Raw genomic sequence first — 21,996 nt, 5'->3', positions numbered from 1 at the left:
GTACAAATATGTTTAACAAAACATAAAGGTTGTCGTAGGGTGTCTAATTTTTTTTTCACGACTATATTCAATAAAAATGTCCCCCTCTCTTCTTACTGATCTGCTTAAATTCCTGATTGGTTTTCCACAATTCCTGACCACCATCTACTACAGATAAGTTCCTGACTTCTCACAATTATTTTGCACAACCAAAATGAAGGGCAACGCATGTGTGACAACAGCTAAAAGGTTAGCTATTAGCTTGTTAGTAAATACTATAATTGGATAAATGTTATCTCAGGACACCAAAAGTCTGACCCATGTTAAGAAATGAAACATTTAAGTTTGTAATTTGCTGAATGTCAATGTTGCACTGCAGTTTCACTGTGTCAATATATTTCCTTTGTATTACCAGCTTAGTGCTTTCTTGCATGCACAAATGATTTAAGACTACAGTAGAGTTAGAAGGGTCATTTTAAACAGAAACTGACTTATTATGCATGGAATGGTTTTAATATCAGCACATGTTAAACATATGACATGTAAATCCTTTGGATACACCTGAATCACTCCATCAAACTGTAAAAATCTTCTTTCTTTGCTTCTTCAGTGTTGGGTTTATGATTATTGATTGATTAATCTTGATCAATAATTATAATTACAAATCAAAATCTGACAAGATCAACTTCCTAACCAAAATCCTCATTTATGAATCGAGACCAGAGATGTTTCTGGTGTTGTAATTGCGGCTCAACGCCTTTGACAATTACAACCGTTAAATACTCCGTAATAATTAATAACTATTGGTGTGCATATAACTAAGGTTACATGCACATATCATTCAGAACACATGAGATACTAACCAGCGATTCTGATCGCTTCTACAACCTCTGACCCTGCCCAGGCCTTCTAATAAAGAAATGAAAGATTAAATAAAAGATGGATTTTACTTGGTGAAGTTTCCTTCTGAGTCCGCGAGTGGGAGGAAAAAGGGGGGCTGAGTGTTGTGCGCGTCCGCAGTTACACTCCAAGAGAGCGGTCAGTCCTGTCCTTTGGTCTTCTTGACGAAAAGGAAAAAATAGGATCTGACCATCAGCAGTCGACTAGGGATGAAACACGATGGCGGTTCGTTTCCTCGAACTCCGTGTTTTTAGTTACGTGTTAAACTCACGTCTTCGATCGGCAAAGCAAAATTCCTGGCCTTCCTAGTCCAGAAACCTCAGTTATAAATTGTTCGTTGGCCAACGAGAGAGAGAAATAACTGAAAACTCCACGTGGGATCTCTGTTACTTCCAAGGACGCTTCAGTTGCGTGGCAACCCCGTCAAGATTGCCAGCTGGAAAGCGGGGTCTTCAACATGGAGGCCTCCATATATAGCGCCCTGTGACGTCAGACTTGGGACGGTGTCATATCAGCCGCCATGTCCTGGATACAAAATGGCTGAAAACAGCAGGAGGCCTGGTGTCTGTGCAAGTAGTCCAATATTTAGCAACAAGTGGTCCAACATTCCCCCCTAGGTTCAAAGGGTGAGATGAATTGCAGTCTTTGAAGCTCCTGGGACCATTCTGTCCTTTGCTGAACAATCAGTGATCCGTGGCGAAGCATAACAAAACAAACTGTCTCTGTGTTCCTCAAAACCTGTGCCTGGGCAGAGTAGAGATCAGCGTGGGCAGGACTAAACTCTGACTAAACTCATACCTTTCTACGTTGTTCAATGAGAAAATACAGGACAATACATTCATGTCACCCTTACATTCCTTGGTCATCAGCTTTGGTAACCCTGAGACAAAATGAAACAATAAAAGATATCGTACATATATATGTATATATAAAAAACAAAAAAACAAAATCATGGTTCATAGCTTATTCGTCCAACTTCTATTAGGCACTGGACCCTGGCTGTGTCATTGGCAAAGGCGGTGCTATGAACCGTGGGGGAATGAATGTGAGGGAATCAATCCTGACCTGTAAACGCTTAACCTGTCTGTATGCGGTGTGTGCCATTCCTGCCGTCACGACCCACCCGATCACAAGGAGAACTACCGTAACGGTCATAGTGTGGGTTTCTGTCCATTCTGTTCGCTGGGGGAACCGAGGGAAAGGTGTGACGCTTAATTCCGCAGGGGTGAGGCTGAACTTAATCTGTTTGGTACCTTCCACTATCAGTTGTTTTTCAATACTAGCGTCAATGCTGAAATTATATCCCTTGAAAGCATCCATAATTTCAATTTCTGTATCGTATCGATCGAGATTAAGGTGATGAAGGATTATGTCCCCGAGATGTAGGAGTGCACCTTGGGGTACGGAGACGAACATGGTTTGGTTGGGTAATTTTATTCTGGTAACGGTGTCATGCTGATCGTAGGATAGCAAGGCTTCTGTTACTGGTGTGCTTACAAGCCATCGGTTACCCGCACGTTCGACCTTCGTTTCTAACCCTACATCCTTCAGAGTTATCTTTGCCTGACAATTTTGTTTGGGAGCTCCCTCCCTTAAACCACACATGTAATCGGTGACATCTCTAATAAACGGGTTACTCGGGCATACCCAATGGAGGTCCTTGGTTTTGGTGCACAGGTCTAAATTGGGAATCAAATAAAGCTTTGGGTCGGCCTCGTGGTAAGCCAAGAGTGATGGGGTTTTCAGTTGTACGTGTGTGTTTTCCTTCCAAAACCCGACATTTAACACTGTTTTAAGCCTGTATAGGTTTGCTCTTTCGATGATAGGAAGATTGAGCATAAATCCTATCTCTAGGTTATCCGGATTGACGAAAATTGGGATTGCACTGCCTAAGCTATAAGCTAAGTGTGTTTGTGGAGGTTGCAAGGTGTCTGTTGTGGTGGACTTTAGGATTTTCTCTACCAAATCCAGCGGGACTAGGTAAGTGGGTATCCGTCCTTCGGTTAGGCTGTCTACCGATGAACCAACTTCCCTAATCAGGTCCTGCATCAAATCTCTTACAACCTGTGTGTACATCAAATCATTCCTGACCACTTCTGTGAGGGTTTGCAGTGTATGCAGGGTATTGTTAATAAGAGTGGAGTGTAAGTTTCTTGGTTTGTATGTCTAATAGTCTCAGTTGGAGGAGGAGTCTTTGCTGGATTTCTGGCATTTCATCATCCAATTCTTGCACGTGTCTCTGAATAGTTTTCAGGCTAACGGAATTTGCTGCTGAAAGGCCAATGGAAAACAGAGATCCCAGCGCCGCAGCTGAGGCTATCAATCCACCTAGGAATCTCTTTGGGCGTTTACTGCCGCTGAGGTCCTCTTCGGTGACCATGAATTTTTGCAGTTGTTTGAGGATATAGATTGTAGTCTGTTTGGCATGGTCTATGGTGTCGGGGGTTTGAGTCCCCTGAGGTCTTCCTTCAGTCATCAGTGGCGGAAGATGGATGTGTTTACGGTACACGTCCCACGGGTCTAGGCGCACGAAAACCCTCTGCGTGTGGAGTCTACAGTGCGTAATAAGGAGTGTCTTGCAGGACTGTGCCGGTTGGTGGTCCTATCTGTATTACGCCGGTTGGTAGAGCAAGTGTGGAGCCAATAAGAATGCCAATCATCCAGATGACCTCCATCCTGCAACAGAGAAATCCTGATTATAGAAGGGAAAAATTTATGGATGGAGTTGTTAGTAGTTAGTGCATGTTAGTGTGGAGTTTATTTACATGCACCTATCTGACTGACCCTATGCGCTCCCCTCTCCTCCCTCAGTTCCGGAAGGGAGCTCTGTTTCTGTGGAGGTGAGTCTGTGGTAGGGTTTGATCTGGTTCGCGTGAACCCATTTGTACATCGGGGCCTGTTTGGATTTTGAGATTCTTATTCTGTAGGCCACTTGTGAGAATTTACCCACAATTTCGAAGGGGCCAGCCCATTTTGGGAGAAATTTTCTGGAGCGTCTGGTTGGTAGGGCAAATCTGAAATAGAAGACTTTTTCACCCACTTCGTATTCACAGTGGGCTGCTTTCCGGTCATAATATGCTTTTGCGCCCTCTACGCTGGCTTCCAGGTTTGTTTGCGCCCAAGCGAATGTGGATCTGAGGTGCTCCTTCAAGTCTGCGACATATTGGTGTGCTGTGTAGGCAGTTGTCACACACATCTTCTGGATGGTACAATAGATGGAGTGGGAGAGTCATTTGCCTTCCAGTCATCATCTCAAAGGGTGTCACTCCTGTAGAGCGTTGGGGGGTGGACCGGATGGCCATCAGGACTAAAGGGAGTTTGATGTCCCAGTCCTTTCCATTGCCGCTAACATACTTCTTTAGCATGGCCACTATGGTACGGTTCATCCGCTCCACCTGACCCGACAATTGAGGGTGGTAGGGAATGTGAAATTTTACTTCCACCCCCAGAATGTCAAACAGCGCTGTCATGACGCTTGAGGTGAAATGCGTCCCTCTGTCTGAGTTAATGGACAGGGGAAGGCCCCACCGGCTGAAAACATGGTTCAGTAGAAGAACAGCTGTGGTTACAGCTGTGTCGTTTGGTGCAGGTAAGCATTCAACCCACTTGGTGAAACTGCACGTCACTGTTAGGAGGTATTTGTTACCTCTGGCCGATTTGAGGACTGGTCCAACCCAGTCAATTTGCAGGTGGGACCACGGGAATGTGACCCCCTTCGCTGAAGTGGGGCCCGACCGAGTGGTTGTGACGGTTGGAACTGACAGCAAGTCAAACATCCTTGGATGTAGATTTGGGTGTCGTGAGCCATCGAAGGCCAGTATGCCACCTGTTGTAGGATGTGGAGTGTGGCTTTAAGACCCCTGTGACCCCCTACAGGAGAGTCATGAACGTAGGCTAACATGACCCCCCTGTGGCCAGTTGGTACCACCCATCGGGGCGTCCCGCACCCGTTGTGGGTATAGACTAACAAACCTTTCTCCAGCTTCAGGTGGGACAGGTTACGTCGGAGGGTTCTCAGTTCTTTGGTCTCGCCCGTCGCCAATGGCGACGTTTCCGTTGACCGACCGCTGGCCACTAGCTCTCTAATGGTGTGGAGGTTTGGGTCTTGGTCCTGCATGGTTGCCAAGTCTGTGTCACTGGGTTTTCATCCAAGGTGGAGAGTCTCCCCGGAGCTTTGGGGGTTTTCACGCCTCTCCTTCGTCTGTCGCCGAGTAACGGCACAGATGACATGGGTATGAGAGGTAGGAAGTTGTTATTTTTGGAAACTCCATGGGGTTCCACTTTCAGCTCCCAATCGGGCTAGATGGTCTGCTTCATCATTTCCGTCCTTGTCTGGGCCCGACGTCCGGGAGTGACCTTTCACCTTTTTCCAATACACTACCATTCCCTGCTCTGTGGTGAGATGGTCACATGCCAGGAAGAGTTCGGAGTGTTTTACCTCTTTATTCCTGGCATTCTTCATTCCATTCTCTTTCCACACTGGGAGATGGGAGACAAAACTGTGCCGGGCATAGTTGGAGTCGGAGCAGATCACCATTTGTTTAATGTCCAGGGCTGTAGCCTGCTGGAGGGTGATGAGTACTGCTGCGATCTCTGCATATTGACTTGTTTTCGGCCCCAGTTGGTAGTGGTTTGGCTCGGTGACGTGGTGTCCAACCCAGATGATGCCCACACCGGCCTGTAGTCGACCTTCATGAAGAAAGGCGCACCCGTCAATGTAGGCTCTTGGAAGCCCTTCGCACACGTTTTCATCGAAATAGCGGTGATTCGAGGAAGACTGGGAGGTGGCCGGTTTGTCAATGGTGGTCGCTATGGTGTCGCATTCACAGTGCTGACATTCTGCTAACCCTTGTCCCAACAACATTTTATTATTCTGACCGTACTTGACCTCAACGTCATAACCTTGGAGTGCCATCATCCATGTTGCGATGCGGCTGTTGGACACTCTTCCTTCTCTCAAACGTTCGCTGTTCAAGAAAATGACTGGTTGGTGGCTCGTCTCAATAATGACTTTCTGCCCCCCAATGTTACTGCGGAAATGTTCAACAGCCCAAACTGTAGAAAGCAGAGCTCTCTCACAGTCGGAGAACTTAACCTCTATGTCACTCAAAGGTCGGCTTGCGTATGCGACAACTCGCATGTCCTGGTCATGTTTCTGCTTCAAAGCAGCACTTAGACACTTGGAGGAGAAACCCGCTTCCAGGTAGAACTCCTTGTCCTTATCTGGGTAGGCCAGGCAAGGAGCAGAACCAAGTTTCTGTTTCAGGAGTTGGAAGGCATGCTCTTGGGGTTCCCCCCATGTAAAAGGCGTGTCTTTGCGCAGGAGTTCTGTGGGGGATCTGGCCATCTCCGCATAGTCCTCAATAAACTGGCGGGAGTAGTTACAGACCCCTAAGAAACTCCGAAGTTCAGACACGTTCGTTGGAGCCTTTATGTCTTGGATGGCTCGGATCCTGCTGGCTTGGGGCTCAATGTCGTTAGGGCCCACGGTTAAACCGACGTATTCCACCTTTGTCCGGCACCATTGGCCTTTGGCGAGTGCTAGCTTAGCCCCTGCTGCGCCAAGCTGGTCCAGGACGTGCTGGAGTTTGGCTAGGTGTTCCTCGAACGTCCTGCTCCTTATAAGGATGTCATCGACGTAAATGAGGTTTCCCCGGGTTGCGGCATCGGACATGGCTTTGTGAAGGAAGATGTTAAATTCAGCCGGAGAGTTCAAGTACCCAAAGGGGCACCTGTTCCAGGTATACTGGCGGTTCCCGAAGGAAAACGCCAATTTGTACTGGTCGGCCGGGTCTACCTTCATTGTCCAAAAGCCATTCCACTGTGGAGAAGAAGCGAGCGTCTCTCACCTCAGCCTGCTCCTGGTCCAGATGAATCATGGGCCAGCGTGAGAGGGGTACCTGCTTGTTCAGTGAACGGTAGTCGATTGTCAGACGCCATTTCCCGGTCGGTTTCAACACCGGCCAGATTGGGGAGTTGTACGTGGAGTTGCATTCACGTATTATCTGTTTCTCCAACAGCTTGTCGAGGATCTCTTGAATCGACTCGTAAGTGGCCAGAGGTATCTTATATTGACGCACGAACGTGGGGGGTGCGTTTGGGTTCGTTGGAATACGAACCATGTGGAGGTCGGTGACCCCACAGTCATGGGAGTCCTTCGAGAGGACTGACTGATATTCATAAAACAACTTCTTAAGAGCTGTTCTTTCCTCTTCTGTGCTTAGCGCATTGGCTTTCTCCAGCTGCTCGCTGACCTCTGTCTCAAAACCGGGGTAGGGCTCGCTAGAGGAGTCCTGGTTCCCAGGCTTTTCTTGAGCTGATTGCTCTGGGTGTGTCGCCAGTGCGTACACTACCAGGTTGCCTTCAGGCCCCAGGGTAGCACCACAGGTGGATTTGGTTGTTAAAACCTCATGTCTCTCAATTGTGATCATGTCCGACGGGAACGTGGACACAACGTCTGGAGAGTCCTGTCTATCGGACACAAATAAGGGCATGTCTCCAATCAGGGGGATGGTTAGCTCGAAGTCATGATGAGAACTGTCTATGAGCATGCCCAGGGGTTTCCTTGCGGCTACCTGGATCGGCACTTGGGTTGGATTCTCCACCAAAAGATAAGTTCAACTCAAGCATGGGCGTGCCACTGACCACCAGGTTCAAGTCCCGGAAGTAGGGAAGAGGTTGGAAGAAAACACGGGTGTTCTGAAGCTTCTGTCCGGTTTTGACCGTCAGTCGCATCGGTACCCCTGCTGTTCGCTGCGGTATTAGTGAATCGGTCTCACTGATGGCCTGGCAGGCCTGAGGGGTAGTTTGTCCCGACAGCATGACCTCAGGGGTTCCCAGGAAGGGACTTGAGGGAGCGTTGGCTCAGGCCCAAACAACCTGGTTAAAAGGTGTCTAACTGGGCGCCCAGCCGAACCAGTAGATCTGCCCCGATGAAAACCGGTGGGTGCAGGTGTTGAGCAATACTGAAGTTATGGGCGAGCTGTCTCACGCCCAGCTGCACATTGAGGATGCAGACTCCGGTTGCCTTCAGCAGGCGGCATGGCCAGCCTGCTGAGAGCAGACTCTGGCTACGTCGCGCCTCAATTAGATGTAGGTTTTCTTGGGACAGACGGTCATACAACTCCCTGATGATTGCGGACTTCTCCAGCCAAAGTGCTAAGATCACTTCCGGTGTGAAGGTGTCCTCCAGGTGCACACTTTCCACTATTTTGGGGTTGTAAGGTTTCACCCCTTCGCTTTCCAGAGAGCAGAGAAACGAGTCATGACCGCAAAGGGCAGTTCCCTGGGTGGCCAGATGCACTTGTGCCCCACAGGTGCCCGAGACTGGTTCTGTCGAAGGCATAAGCTTCGCTAGAGGTTCTTTGGGACCCACCACACTGGAAACTTGGTTGGTGGAAAAGGGCGGTTTACTGCTCGTGCCCAGGGGTTTTGGCGTCTCCACCTGGGCCCAGAGCTGGCCCTGGTGGCAGTCAATGAGCGGGGCTAACCTGCCCAGCAGGTCCTGGCCGACAAGTAGAGGCTCTGTGTCCAGTGTGCAAATGTAAATGGGGTGGACCAAAGTCATGTCTTGGAATGAAACATCCAACCACACCCGACTGGTTATGTATGAGCGGTCTTGGGTGTAGCTGGTTATGCTTACATCGCAACCCTCAATTTGAAATGGTTTACCGAGAGCGAGCATAGCTCTACTCACCTCCTCAAACAGGGTTGAGCACATCAGGCTAATTTCTGATCCGGTGTCCCGGAGTGCGTTCGCCATAACGCACCCCCCTATAATTGTCGGACAGTATAGGCGACCGGCATGTGTGTTGTGGGTTAGTTCACCTAAGAATTTTAGGAAGGGAGTCCGGGGTGTTTTTCCTGACGAGGTCTCAAGGGGTACTTGAGGTTTCTCAGGCTTGTCTCCCCACCCGACCAGATAGACTCTGGTTGCCGTGGAGGCGGAATATATGCCTAGTCACGCTGACGGGGGTTTCGGATCTGGTTTATCTAGGTGGTTGGTTTCGCGTTTTGAAGGTGGTGGTGGTGCCGTGGCCTCACGCACTGCTTCTGTTACCATCTTGCGTAAGGCCTTCTTCATCTCTCTCCCCATAATTCCCTCTGCATGTCGGTCCCACCCTTTTCCATCAGTCTTACCTTTCGGCCTCGCTTGGTAGTCAGGGCGCTTGTTGGACCTTGGGTTATCAGATTTACCAGGCTTTGGGTGCCGCTCATTGCCAACCCCCCGGTCCTGCGGACTAAACCTACGTTGTTCCCTAAACCGGTTCTTGGCGTGGGTTACTGCTGGAGGTATTTCCTGACCTTCTAACGCGAGGCTGGTTCTGTCAGTCTGGACCTGTAAAACCCTAACCTCCCTCCCTAACCTCCCTCTCCGATCCCTTGGTCGGGCGAGCACGTGTTTCCCACGCCATCTGAGCATATTTGCGGATCTCTTGCATGCTCATGGTCTTGGTTCTGCAATACATAGTAACATCGTATCGCACACTTTCATGAAGGTTGTGGAGGAACAGGGATTTAAAAGCATGTTGCTCCTCAATGCCTGGCGCATTGCGTCCTTGGAAGTAAACGGCTCTCAAGCGCCGGTAATACTCCCTGGGTGTTTCGCTTTTCTCTTGCTGGATCGTGAAAGCACCAAGTGTGGCGGAGGCCCGGTCCGTGTACACAGAATATTCTTCCCTTAAAGCTTTGCAAAGGGTTGAATAATGGTCTCGGACTGCGGGTGTCAGGCTCTCCATGAAAACCTCGACGTTGTCTTCCAGATGAGCTTCAGTTTCTCCCGTGCTGATGGGCAGTACAAATCTAGAAGACAGCGTTCCACTTCCCTAAGGTAATCATCAATGTTTGATTCTGCCTTATTAGGGTCGAAACGCTCTATGTCTTTGGCCAGGGACTCAAGCTGGCGGGTGCGCAATCCACTCTCAGGGATTGGTCCCGGCCCATCTGAGTCATCATCGGAGAGTTCACTCCGGCTGCACTCAGGGGGTATCGGTGCATCACGCCTCATCCTCGGAGGAGGCAGTGGAGGCTGCTCCCGGTATAACTGTGAGCACTGTGCTTCCCGGACTTGGGTTCTGGGCAGCGGTTGAGGGCGGTAGGAACCACCTGAATCCCAGGGGCGGCACTCCTGTCGCCTTGGCGGAGGTGAGGGATCGTAGAGGATCGTACTGCGAGTCACGTTTGACGGCTGCTCGCATCTGAACCGTGAACTATTTACAACTGCTGGGTCCCCAGCTAGGTACCGTTCATGGCTGCTGATTGCAGTGGGGTGGGGCACCGCACCATTGAACCTATTCTGACTACTTACACCTGTTCTTGCCTCGGTGGATGTATGGGGAACCCTATGAGCCTGGAAAGGTAATCTCTGTAGAGCAGCTTCTACATCCTCCAGATCTGACCTGCAGGTTCTCTCAGGGTTTCGCAGGTGTGGCTCACCTCCAAAGGTTTCAACCTGTGAGGTGGGTTTCGGTTCGTTCCCCCATTCTTCCAGGGGGGGAGGGGTGGCATGGCTACCCTCTATTGCTTCCAATCTATTTCCAACTTCTGTTATTTCACCTCTAAGGACATCCACTGTCTGCAAAGTATCATTCAGCTCGAACTGCAGTTTAACGTGCTGGTCAACTTCCAACATTAACCTTCACTGATACAACAGAGTGAGCTGTCCTAACACATCTGAGACCCGTCTGTCCTTCGGTGGGTTTTTAATGACTTGGAGCAACTCCTGAATCCTGGCTTCACATTGCTCAATGCCATACTCATTGAGGCCTTTACGCTCCTCGGGGGACAACAGAATCAATGACCCAATCACCTCTTGTGCCTGCATTCCTATGGGGTCCTCCACCATACACACATCTCCAGCTGCAGTCTGGGATGTTCCCTCCATCTTTGGCCCAAAATGCGCAATGCAAACACACAAACTGTTTATTTATGAACCACCACTAAAAGAAATTAGCAGCAATGCAACAGGCTAGGCTGTTCAGTGATTAAAGGATTGCTAAAATTAATTAGCCGCACACAACAGGCTGAGCTGTTCAGTGATTAAAGGATTGCTAAAAGTAATTAGCTGCACACAACAGGCTAAGCTGTTCAGTGATTAAGGATTGCTAAAATTAATTAGCTGCACACAACAGGCTAAGCTGTTCAGTGATTAAAGGATTGCTAAAATTAATTAGCCGCACACAACAGGCTAAGCTATTCAGCTCGCTGTCTGATTCATACCTGTATCTTCCAGGTGTATGGGTTTGCTTAAAATGGGCACACAGGTTTGACCGTGCAAACTGTGGCTTACCCAAGTCTATGCTTTAATGGGGTTAATCAAGCAAACACACAAAAAGGGGAAGAAGGGAAAGAATTTTGAAATAACCCAAACCAAATTCAAAATAAAATTTTAAAAATGGGAAAACAAAACTAAAACATTCAATGCTGTTCTTCAATTCAATTCAATTCAATTCAATTCAAAGATACTTTATTGATCCCGGAGGGGAAATTAGAATTCCAGTACAACCCATCCAAACATACATCATGACACAAGACAAGGGAGACGGGTCACCGAGGCTTTGCTGCCCACTCACAGGCGCTGCCCTTGTTAGATGAGAAAAGAGGCCACATTAGGTAAGTAGAGGAAAAAAAAAAAATCATATTTCACACTTTATCCTTAGCAGGATACAGATTGAGATTGCAAAAAAACTTCAGCACAAAGAAGCAACAGTTGACAAAACAACATCATGCCGGGAACGGTGAAGGTGGTGTGAGGGGGTGCATATGTTTATCTTGAGCATGTGTGTGTGTGCGAGTGAGTGTGTGCAAGTAAGTCCATGAAGCACTGTCACAAAGGTCATTGTCCTTGATGGTTCGTTGGAATGTTCATCAACCGGCCAAGTTCTGAGCAGGTCCACAGATGTCCTCAGGGAAGGGAGGGGGGCAGAGGGAGCAGAGCGTCATGTTTACATAACTTCCAGAAGTTGAAGATAACCAGCCATCAAGGCCGTGCAGGGGAGCCAGATTCAGAAAAACAATAATTATTTGGGTTAGGCTGACTCTTAATTTTCTGTCAGCCTTGAGAGTCTTGCTGGTGCTTCACAAAGGCGAATCCAAACAGCCAAATTCCTGGTCTTTCTGCCAGATCCAAGCGAACAACTTTCTCCAAGATTTATACCATTTCACCCCTGAGTCCAGGAACCGCAACCTGCCTGCGATCCTGTATAAGGATCACATCCAGTCTGCGATTCAGCTCACGTAACATCTCAGTCTGAGTGTTGATCGCTCTGAAAATCCCATCACACATGCCAGGCAGCCTTACAATGGCCAGAACAGCTGCTGACATTCTCCGAATTTCTCGATATGCCAGGTAACCGCTGACTTCAAAAAGCAGAAATCCTGATATCAAACATCCAATTATATACACATCTTCCACATCCTCGACTGACATTATCGACAAACACACAATCCTCCACTTCTGCCAGGAGTCCATCGTGTATCCGGAGAAAAATGTCCCGTCCGGGCAAGCGGGCTCTCCCGACCCCTGTCTTCTCGTCGAGAAAATTTGATCAATTGCATTGAGAGACCAGCTGACTAAATCCATATTTTGGAAGAATTTGGAAGATGTGCAAAAAGAGGCTCCAAAAAGACAAGACACAGAGCTGAAGCAGGGCAGATATGGGAGGGGTGCGGGAGACAGAGGAAAAGCGTCCACCTCCACCGAGAGCAGGAAAAGAAATAAGTGTTAGTGTTCTCTAATATGAATCACCTACCTTCCTATTAGACAACCAAGTTAGTTTTATGAGTCAGATCAAAACATGAGTCAGATCAAAACATGCTTCACACAATAAAAACCCAACAAAAATACTTAAATTTTATCCAAAAGTGGTAATGAATGATCTGTAACTTCAACTTTCAACTTTAAGTTATGCCCTTTTGATCATAGGTGATGGAATTATCTGCCTGTGTTAATGAACTGAGGGATTTAAAAAAAATAATAATAATAATCAAAGTAGGAAATGCAATTCGCACTAGTGACCACCAGATGGTACTGAGTGCAGGTCTGCGGTTTGGGAAATCCAGCTGCAATCTGTAATCTATTAAATGGCCACCAGATGTAGGTGTTGTTCTCTGACTGACTGGGAGAATGTTGGTCACAACTGTAATTACGCCCAGCGGACACTGGGGCAGGTCTGCTACTTATCAGCGCTGGATTTTACAGCTGCAGCGGCAGGCTGGCGACTGGAAATTAACTTGAACTTTTCCACAAGTTAAACCAACTTTCACCTTGCATCCACAACAAACACCTCTGAAAGATAATATTATCCTTTGTAGTAGAACTGAGCACAACCTAGTCAAAATATCCCCTAATTCACAAACGTTCTGTGCGAAACTCAAAAGTCTCACAATACACGTCTAGTTAACAGAGATCCCAACTGTTCATTCTGTGCAATAGTGATTTGATGTCTGTCTTTTTAAGACGCGTCAAAGGGACGCCATATGTTGGGTTTATGATTATTGATTGATTAATCTTGATCAATAATTATAATTACAAATCATAATCTGACAAGATCAACTTCCTAACCAAAATCCTCATTTATTAGTCGAGACCAGAGATGTTTCTGGTGTTGTAATTGCGGCTCAACGCCTTTGACAATTACAACCGTTAAATACTCCGTAATAATTAATAACTATTGCCGGAGATGTCACTGTTTAATCGACCGTTTCTGCCGAAACGTGTGGAACGTTAACCTTATTTTGACTGACGAATCACTTTCGCACACAATGAACACAAAACGCTCTCTCTTTATCTATGTGAATATTTATTAATCTCCACCTACTTAACATGCAAAATTCTACAAACACAGGGGTAACACATCTAACTAAGCAAAATTCAACAAACGGCAGTGGGTATGTATTGAATCAACCAGCAGTTTATGGCAAAAACAGAAGAAGGAAATGAGAATATGAAAAGTGGTGTGGTGGCGAGTGGTGGGGGGTTGGAGCGCAGCTCCGACTGTACTTTATGATCTTCTGATCATAAAACCTCCCCCAAACTCCTGAGCACAAAGGATTCTAACTTTTGGCGGCAATCTAGCACAGTGAGATTGAAGACAAAGGGGAAATGGAGAATTTTACCATGAGGTCGTTTAACAGTCCAGTCTTACAACGCACCCGCGTTGACTCTCAGGTAGTAAACACAGGCAGATCTGGGAACGCGGCGGATCAAAATCACACATCAAAGTTTCAATAAGCAAGGTTACATGCACATCTCATTCAGAACACATGAGATCCTAACCAGCGAGTCTGATCGCTTCTACAACCTCTGACCCTGCCCAGGCCTTCTAATAAAGAAATGAAAGATTAAATAAAAGATGGGTTTTACTTGGTGAAGTTTCATTCTGGGTCCGCGAGTGGGAGGAAAAAGGGGGGCTGAGTGTTGTGCGCGTCCGCAGTTACACTCCAAGAGAGCGGTCAGTCCTGTCCTTTGGTCTTCTTGACGAAAAGGAAAAAATAGGATCTGACCATCAGCAGTCGACTAGGGATGAAACACGATGGCGGTTCGTTTCCTCGAACTCCGTGCTTTTAGTTACGTGTTACACTCACGTCTTCAATCGGCAAAGCGAAATTCCTGGCCTTCCTAGTCCAGAAACCTCAGTTATGAATTGTTCGTTGGCCAACGAGAGAGAGAAATAACTGAAAACTCCACGTGGGATCTCTGTTACTTCCAAGGACGCTTCAGTTGCGTGGCAACCCCGTCAAGATTGCCAGCTGGAAAGCGGGGTCTTCAACATGGAGGCCTCCATATATAGCGCCCTGTGACATCAGACTTGGGGCGTGTCATATCAGCCGCCATGTCCTGGATACAAAATGGCCGAAAACAGCAGGAGGCCTGGTGTCTGTGCAAGTAGTCCAATATTCAGCAACAAGTGGTCCAACATCAGGTTGGCATTTAACAGGGTAGTGCTTTCGAAGCTCAGGGTAGTGCTTTCGAAGCTCACGCAGGGATTTGCTTCCTTTCTTTGTTTAAGGTCTTAATCATTTCTGGTAGCATATGCCTAAATCCTTACATTTGGATATACCAGAATATGATAAATGGCTGTTGTTCCCAATCAAAGCAGAACGTTTTCTACCTTAAGACGGTCCAACCTTAATATGTGTGTTTACTCACTGGTACTTGGAGCAGGTTGAGTTAGCCATCATGGGGTCCAGTGGGTGGACAGTAACAGGAGGACTATGCTGAGCAGACATCAGAAAACCTATGGCCAGTAGACTCAAACTCAAACATGTACCTGTTGAAAAAAAATTAAATAATGATTAGTATGTTCCCCTGACAGGACCTGACAAACCAGAAGCTATTTGTGTCTCACCTAGAATACTGCCCAAAGTTAGCTTTCTACGGCCCACCCTCTCCACAAGCCACACTCCCAGGAGGGTAAACAGGAAGTTTGTTAGAGTGGTGAGCCCTGCCAGCCAGATGGCCAGTCTGTCGTCACGCACTCCCGACATCTGCAGGATGGTGGCACTGTAGTACCTGAAGAAACAGTAAAAAATATTGCAACCTCTTTTTGCTGAACTTCTTATGCATAACTTTACAAATGCTGTGCAAAACTATTCACATCCATTGAACTTTCCCAGATTTTGTCACGATGCAACCACAAACAATGCATTGTACTGGACTTTATGTGACAGAACAACACAAAGTAGTGCATAGCTGTGAATTGGAAGGACAATAATGCATGTTTTGTTTTATTGTTCACCAATAAAATCTGAAAAATATATGCATGTATTTTCAGCCTCCCATGAGTCAAAACTTTGTAGAACCTTTTTCCAGGTGCAGGTCATTTAGGATATGTTTCTATCCACCTTTGCACAACCAGAGGCTGACTGAGAGTTTTGCTCATTATACTTTGATCTAAAGCATCCCCATAACATGATGCTGCCAACACCATATTGCACCATGCGGATGTTGTGCTAATAGGAATGTGCATTGCAAGTTTACGTTAACATATAGTGCTTTGCTTGCAGACCAAAAAGTTACATTTTGGTCTTCCACAGCTGGAGGTGTTTAAGGGAAAGCACCTTCAAGATAGTTTGTATTGCCAGCAGTCTTGTAATTCAACAGTTAAAGCCCCTCTACACTGGCGAGACTAAGTAACTAAGCCGACAACACCCTCTCCTCTTAAGAGTGAACCACTCATCCAGCAATCAACCTCCCTGCTTTAGTGCCATCCACTCATGTACAGACAGTTATCATGCAGCTATAAATAGTCTGCCCCCAGTCAATCTCCGTGGCTCTTCCTCTCTCATACTGTCATAATTATACCAGGGACTCATGTTGCCCAGTGTAGGTAGATTGCCTCCAATCATCATCAACAGACCTCTCAAAGCAGCTCAGGTCAACAGCTCCAACATCTGCAAATGGCCCTGTTTATTGCTTCAGTTCTGATACCAGGAGGCTGAGACAAAGGGAAAAAAATCACATGTATACTTGGAAAAAGTTGGGACTCAACAATTGCACGGCATGTGACATTGTTTTAGCTGGAGCTTGAAGCTGGAAACTAGCTGATTTTGCATTTGATAATCTTTTTCTGGCCTCCTGCTATGTTTAGTGGCTAATACTAGCAATCCCATGTCCTTGATGTGGAAGTTTGCTTCTGAGTGAAGAATGCTAAAAGTCAGCTTTGGGGACATTGTTGCATTATTAGCATTGTAGCACTGCATATATACAGGTCCTTCTCAAAAAATTAGCATATTGTGATAAAGTTCATTATTTTCCATAATGTCATGATGAAAATTTAACATTCATATATTTTAGATTCATTGCACACTAACTGAAATATTTCAGGTCTTTTATTGTCTTAATATGGATGATTTTGGCATACAGCTCATGAAAACCCAAAATTCCTATCTCACAACATTAGCATATCATTAAAAGGGTCTCTAAATGAGATATGAACCTAATCATCTGAATCAACGAGTTAACTCTAAACACCTGCAAAAGATTCCTGAGGCCTTTAAAACTCCCAGCCTGGTTCATCACTCAAAACCCCAATCATGGGTAAGACTGCCGACCTGACTGCTGTCCAGAAGGCCACTATTGACACCCTCAAGCAAGAGGGTAAGACACAGAAAGAAATTTCTGAACGAATAGGCTGTTCCCAGAGTGCTGTATCAAGGCACCTCAGTGGGAAGTCTGTGGGAAGGAAAAAGTGTGGCAGAAAACGCTGCACAACGAGAAGAGGTGACCGGACCCTGAGGAAGATTGTGGAGAAGGGCCGATTCCAGACCTTGGGGGACCTGCGGAAGCAGTGGACTGAGTCTGGAGTAGAAACATCCAGAGCCACCGTGCACAGGCGTGTGCAGGAAATGGGCTACAGGTGCCGCATTCCCCAGGTCAAGCCACTTTTGAACCAGAAACAGCAGCACTGGACTGTTGCTCAGTGGTCCAAAGTACTTTTTTCGGATGAAAGCAAATTCTGCATGTCATTTGGAAATCAAGGTGCCAGAGTCTGGAGGAAGACTGGGGAGAAGGAAATGCCAAAATGCCAGAAGTCCAGTGTCAAGTACCCACAGTCAGTGATGGTCTGGGGTGCCGTGTCAGCTGCTGGTGTTGGTCCACTGTGTTTTATCAAGGGCAGGGTCAATGTAGCTAGCTATCAGGAGATTTTGGAGCACTTCATGCTTCCATCTGCTGAAAAGCTTTATGGAGATGAAGATTTCATTTTTCAGCACGACCTGGCACCTGCTCACAGTGCCAAAACCACTGGTAAATAGTTTACTGACCATGGTATCACTGTGCTCAATTGGCCTGCCAACTCTCCTGACCTGAACCCCATAGAGAATCTGTGGGATATTGTGAAGAGAACGTTGAGAGACTCAAGACCCAACACTCTGGATGAGCTAAAGGCCGCTATCGAAGCATCCTGGGCCTCCATAAGACCTCAGCAGTGCCACAGGCTGATTGCCTCCATGCCACGCCGCATTGGAGCAGTCATTTCTGCAAAAGGATTCCCGACCAAGTATTGAGTGCATAACTGTACATGATTATTTGAAGGTTGATGTTTTTTGTATTAAAAACACTTTTCTTTTATTGGTCGGATGAAGTATGCTAATTTTGTGAGATAGGAATTTTGGGTTTTCATGAGCTGTATGCCAAAATCATCCGTATTAAGACAATAAAAGACCTGAAATATTTCAGTTAGTTTGCAATGAATCTAAAATATATGAATGTTAAATTTTCATCATGACATTATGGAAAATAATGAACTTTATCACAATATGCAAATATTTTGAGAAGGACCTGTACAGTGCTATATATATATATGCAGTGTGCAGTGTATGTATATATATATATCTATATATCTATATATATAGATATATATCTATACATATATACATACATTTCACAACTATTTACATTGTAGATTCTCACCAAAGGCAACAAAGAAACAAAAAAAAAAAAACATTTTTAGATTTTAGAGACTTCAAAAATAGCCACCTGTTGCTTGGATGACTGCTTTGCTCTCTTAGCATTCTCTCCATGAGCTTCAGGATTTGGTCACCTGAAATGGTTTTCCAAAGAGTTTTCAAAGAACTTCCCAGAGGTTCATTGACAGGTGGCCAAAGGTGAATATTTCAGTCATCACAGCCAGGGCAGCTACTTTAAGGAATCTAAAATATAAAATATATTTAAAGTTTTTTTACAATTTTTTGTTGCTACATAATTCCATATGTGTTCATTCACAGTTTTGATGCCTTCAGTGAGAATCTATGTACAATGTAAATAGTCATAAACATAAAGAAAACCATTAAATGAGAAAGGGGTTCTAAAACTTTTGACAGTTAGTATATAAAACATATATGTATGGTGATCTGTCAATCTAAGTGAGTAATTCCAATTGTCAGCTCAGCGCTCTACAACGAATAAGTAATCAGAGCCAGCTAAGCAAGCTGTAATCTGCACAGGGTCCACATGAGGTAGCGTGGTATTGTAATCTTCACCGTGGGGAAAAATGAGACATTCTCATGCACATATACAATCTGTATAAGAAAAGATGGGAATATAATGGGTAGGGACTCAAAAAGCAACGGAGACTGCACCACAAGAGGGAAATACTCATTATAGAAAAAGCCGAACTAAAATGTCTCTTGGATTGTCTGCTTCTGTGTCTCTACAGGTACCTCATCATTCTGCTTTTCATCTCTTCAAAAGCATCCCTCTTGCTCTTTCGTTTTCTCTCTTTTCATTGCTCATGTTTTGTGCCTCTCTCATTCCTTTCCAAAACAGAACATTTAATTGTCAGATTTGTATAATAGCTTTCTACATTTTCTGCCATGGGATTCAGCCAGACGAAACAAAAGCAAACATCAGAGTTATCTAGAGTCATTTATGGTGCAATGAAAGAGAAGTTAGGGCAGGATTTATTAGTTATCTACTGGCTTTTATTTACTTGCACATACATTTGTCAGAGCTGCACACACAAGAATGGAGTGGGTTTTGGAGCAACAGCAGGAGTAAAAGCTCTATTTCTGGGCGCAGCAGTCCTTTACAGCCTGCTGTGTTCCATCTCTACCCCAGCATCTTTCTGATTACAGCACAAACACACACACACACACACACACACACACACACACACACACACACACACACACACACACACACATATATACATACAAGCAATGTTCCAATTTATGCCCTCAGAAACCTTATGACCAATTTCCCTACCACAACGCTGTGAACTGCTCCTAAGAAATGCACCTCCGATTTTACCAAGCTAAAACAGTTTCCTCCTTATATTCTTATTAATGTACTGGCTACCATATCTCCAGACCTTCTTTGCTCCGGTTAAACAGGGAGGTTATGCTCTGCATCCTCTTTTTTTTTTTTTTTTACCGTGTCCTGTCCGGCAGAGTAGCACTCAGAATTGTTGTCTGAGTGCCAAGGAATTGCCCAACAGATTTTCTTTCACAAGCGGAGCATCACAGCTAATGCTTTAAAGCTCTGCTTGATATTTATAAAATAAACTTTATTATAAACTTCTTTGGGAATATTTCAATTGTTATGGACATGGAGACTGAAATGAAAAGGAAAAAACAAGCTTGAAAAAGAGAGACATGGGGCAAAAGGGAAAAAGGGGAGAAAAGGAGGAAAGAGTGGAGGAGAGAAAGAAGGATGGAGAGAATCCAAGATTACTCAAAGCGCTTTACACTAGATCCACATTCACCCAATTGCACTCACTAATGCTCACACATTCATACACTGATACGCAGATCGGTAGGCAACTTGAGGTTAAGTGCCTTGCCCAGGGGCACATCGACCTATGGCAGGAGGAAGCTGGAATCGAACCCACAACCTTCTGATTGCAAGACGACTACTCTTCCTACACTCACGTACAAAAGGAAAGACATGATGGTAGCGCATAGGGTGGTGTTTTTATTTATTTACTTATTTTTGTTTTTTTATTTAGTAGTATGGACCAGAAATAGAGCATACAAAAAAAAAAAAAAAAAAATGAATACAAGAGTGAAGAGAATACAAGATAACAGCCTGCTTGCTTCTACACCTGCAGAAACGTTTATATTAACAGCTTTTTTACCAAAAGGGGCACAGTACTTTTTAATGCAAGATGTATTTAGTGGTAAATGCAGCTCAATACAGAACATTTGTGTATCTATTAACACCTGGATCTAAACACCTGTGGGTCTGAATGTGAGCGCTATTGTGTATACAAGGTTTCTCCATAAAAATATGCAATAGCGAGTGTGAGGAGCCACAGACCTGCCCTCCTGGACCCGGGACAGATATGGAGGGGATCTGAACCACATGCATCCAAGTCAGGATTTTTAGACCAAAAACAATAACAGTAGATAGAGGCGGTCAATGATAATTTTACACAATCTAATCTTCTTCATGAACATTAAATGACACAGAAAAACTGATATAGACACACACAAATTGTGTAAACACTATCAATGAATTTTGTCCAGAGCAGAAGTCCATTTTTAAAGTTTTCCATCCTACTGTTTCTGTGTTTTAATGTTCTTTCAATAAGATGCCAGAGAACAATAACAGTAGATGAGAAAGTGCAGCAGAGAGTTCTCTGGCTAATTGGAATATGAAGTACCACAGTGATCTCTCCCCCCCCCCCCCCCCCCAACACACACACCACATATGTTGCTGCACACCAACAATCACCGGCTTGAATAATTTATTATTTATTATTAAGCAACCAGTGCAGAGAGACCCTCTATACCAGCATTGTTGAACTCCAGTCCTCAATGGCTGGTGTCGTGGTCCCTGATCCCACAATCAGATGGCAGAATTAACTCCTCAGCATGCAACCCTGCTAAAGACCTAATTCTTTGATCCAGGTGTTTTGAAGGAGAGATACATCTAAAAGCTGCAGTACAACGTCCCACGAGGACTAGAGTTTGACTCTCCTGCTCTGTACCAATAACCCTGCTATAAATGGAATAGTGGACTAAGTTTATATAGCGCTTTTCCAGTCATATCGACCACTCCAAGGGCTCAACACCAGAACTACATTCACCCATTCGCACTCACAGACACACTCACATTCATACACCGATACGTAGGTAACTTGATTGCCTTGCCCAGGGGAAAAACTACATGTGACAGTAGAGAGCTAAAATCAAACCCATAACTTTCATATTGCAAGACAACCACTCTTTCCACTGAACCACAGTTGCCTATAGTTATTCTGTAAAGCGCAAGATGGCAAGAACAATATAGACAGAAATAGTTTCTTTAAAATTAATGCAAAATTTAGCAACCTTTTAAATATTTGTCAATGTAGCAACATAACAACAAACAGCACATGGAGTAACATTTCACCAACAACACTCAAGCTTAATACCAGATCTGTAAAATCAGTACTTCATTCAATCAAAACCTGGCAGACAGCATGAAGCAGGCATGACCAATGTCACTTACATCTATAACCCCAAAAAGAATTAAAATGCCATTTTTAAGGCTGTGGGACTAGAGAGAACCACAAGTTAGAACCATGATCCACAAATGGGGAAAACATGAAAGAGTGGTGAACCTTCTCACTCACCTATCACAATTATCCCAAGAGCACATCGACTCATCTGGGAAGTCACAAAGAGATCACT

The 21,996-nt window shown here is 45.4% G+C and overlaps 1 protein-coding gene across 1 annotated transcript in view; it reads right to left on the bottom strand.

The window, feature by feature from the left end:
- Window positions 1-21,996, bottom strand: part of LOC124883244 (proton myo-inositol cotransporter-like) — a 129,339-nt gene that overhangs the window by 9,777 nt on the left and 97,566 nt on the right. Inside the window, exons 6-7 of the mRNA XM_047390255.1 lie at window positions 15,228-15,391; window positions 15,029-15,149 (exon numbers count right to left, since the gene is read on the bottom strand). Of these exons, the coding sequence (XP_047246211.1) occupies window positions 15,029-15,149; window positions 15,228-15,391 (285 nt within the window). The remainder of the gene's footprint in view (window positions 1-15,028; window positions 15,150-15,227; window positions 15,392-21,996) is intronic.

Source organism: Girardinichthys multiradiatus, chromosome 17, assembly GCF_021462225.1.
Source record: "Girardinichthys multiradiatus isolate DD_20200921_A chromosome 17, DD_fGirMul_XY1, whole genome shotgun sequence".
NCBI lineage: Eukaryota > Metazoa > Chordata > Actinopteri > Cyprinodontiformes > Goodeidae > Girardinichthys > Girardinichthys multiradiatus.
Note: the sequence above shows the minus strand (reverse complement) of the source record. Positions and strands in the feature narration are given on the sequence as shown.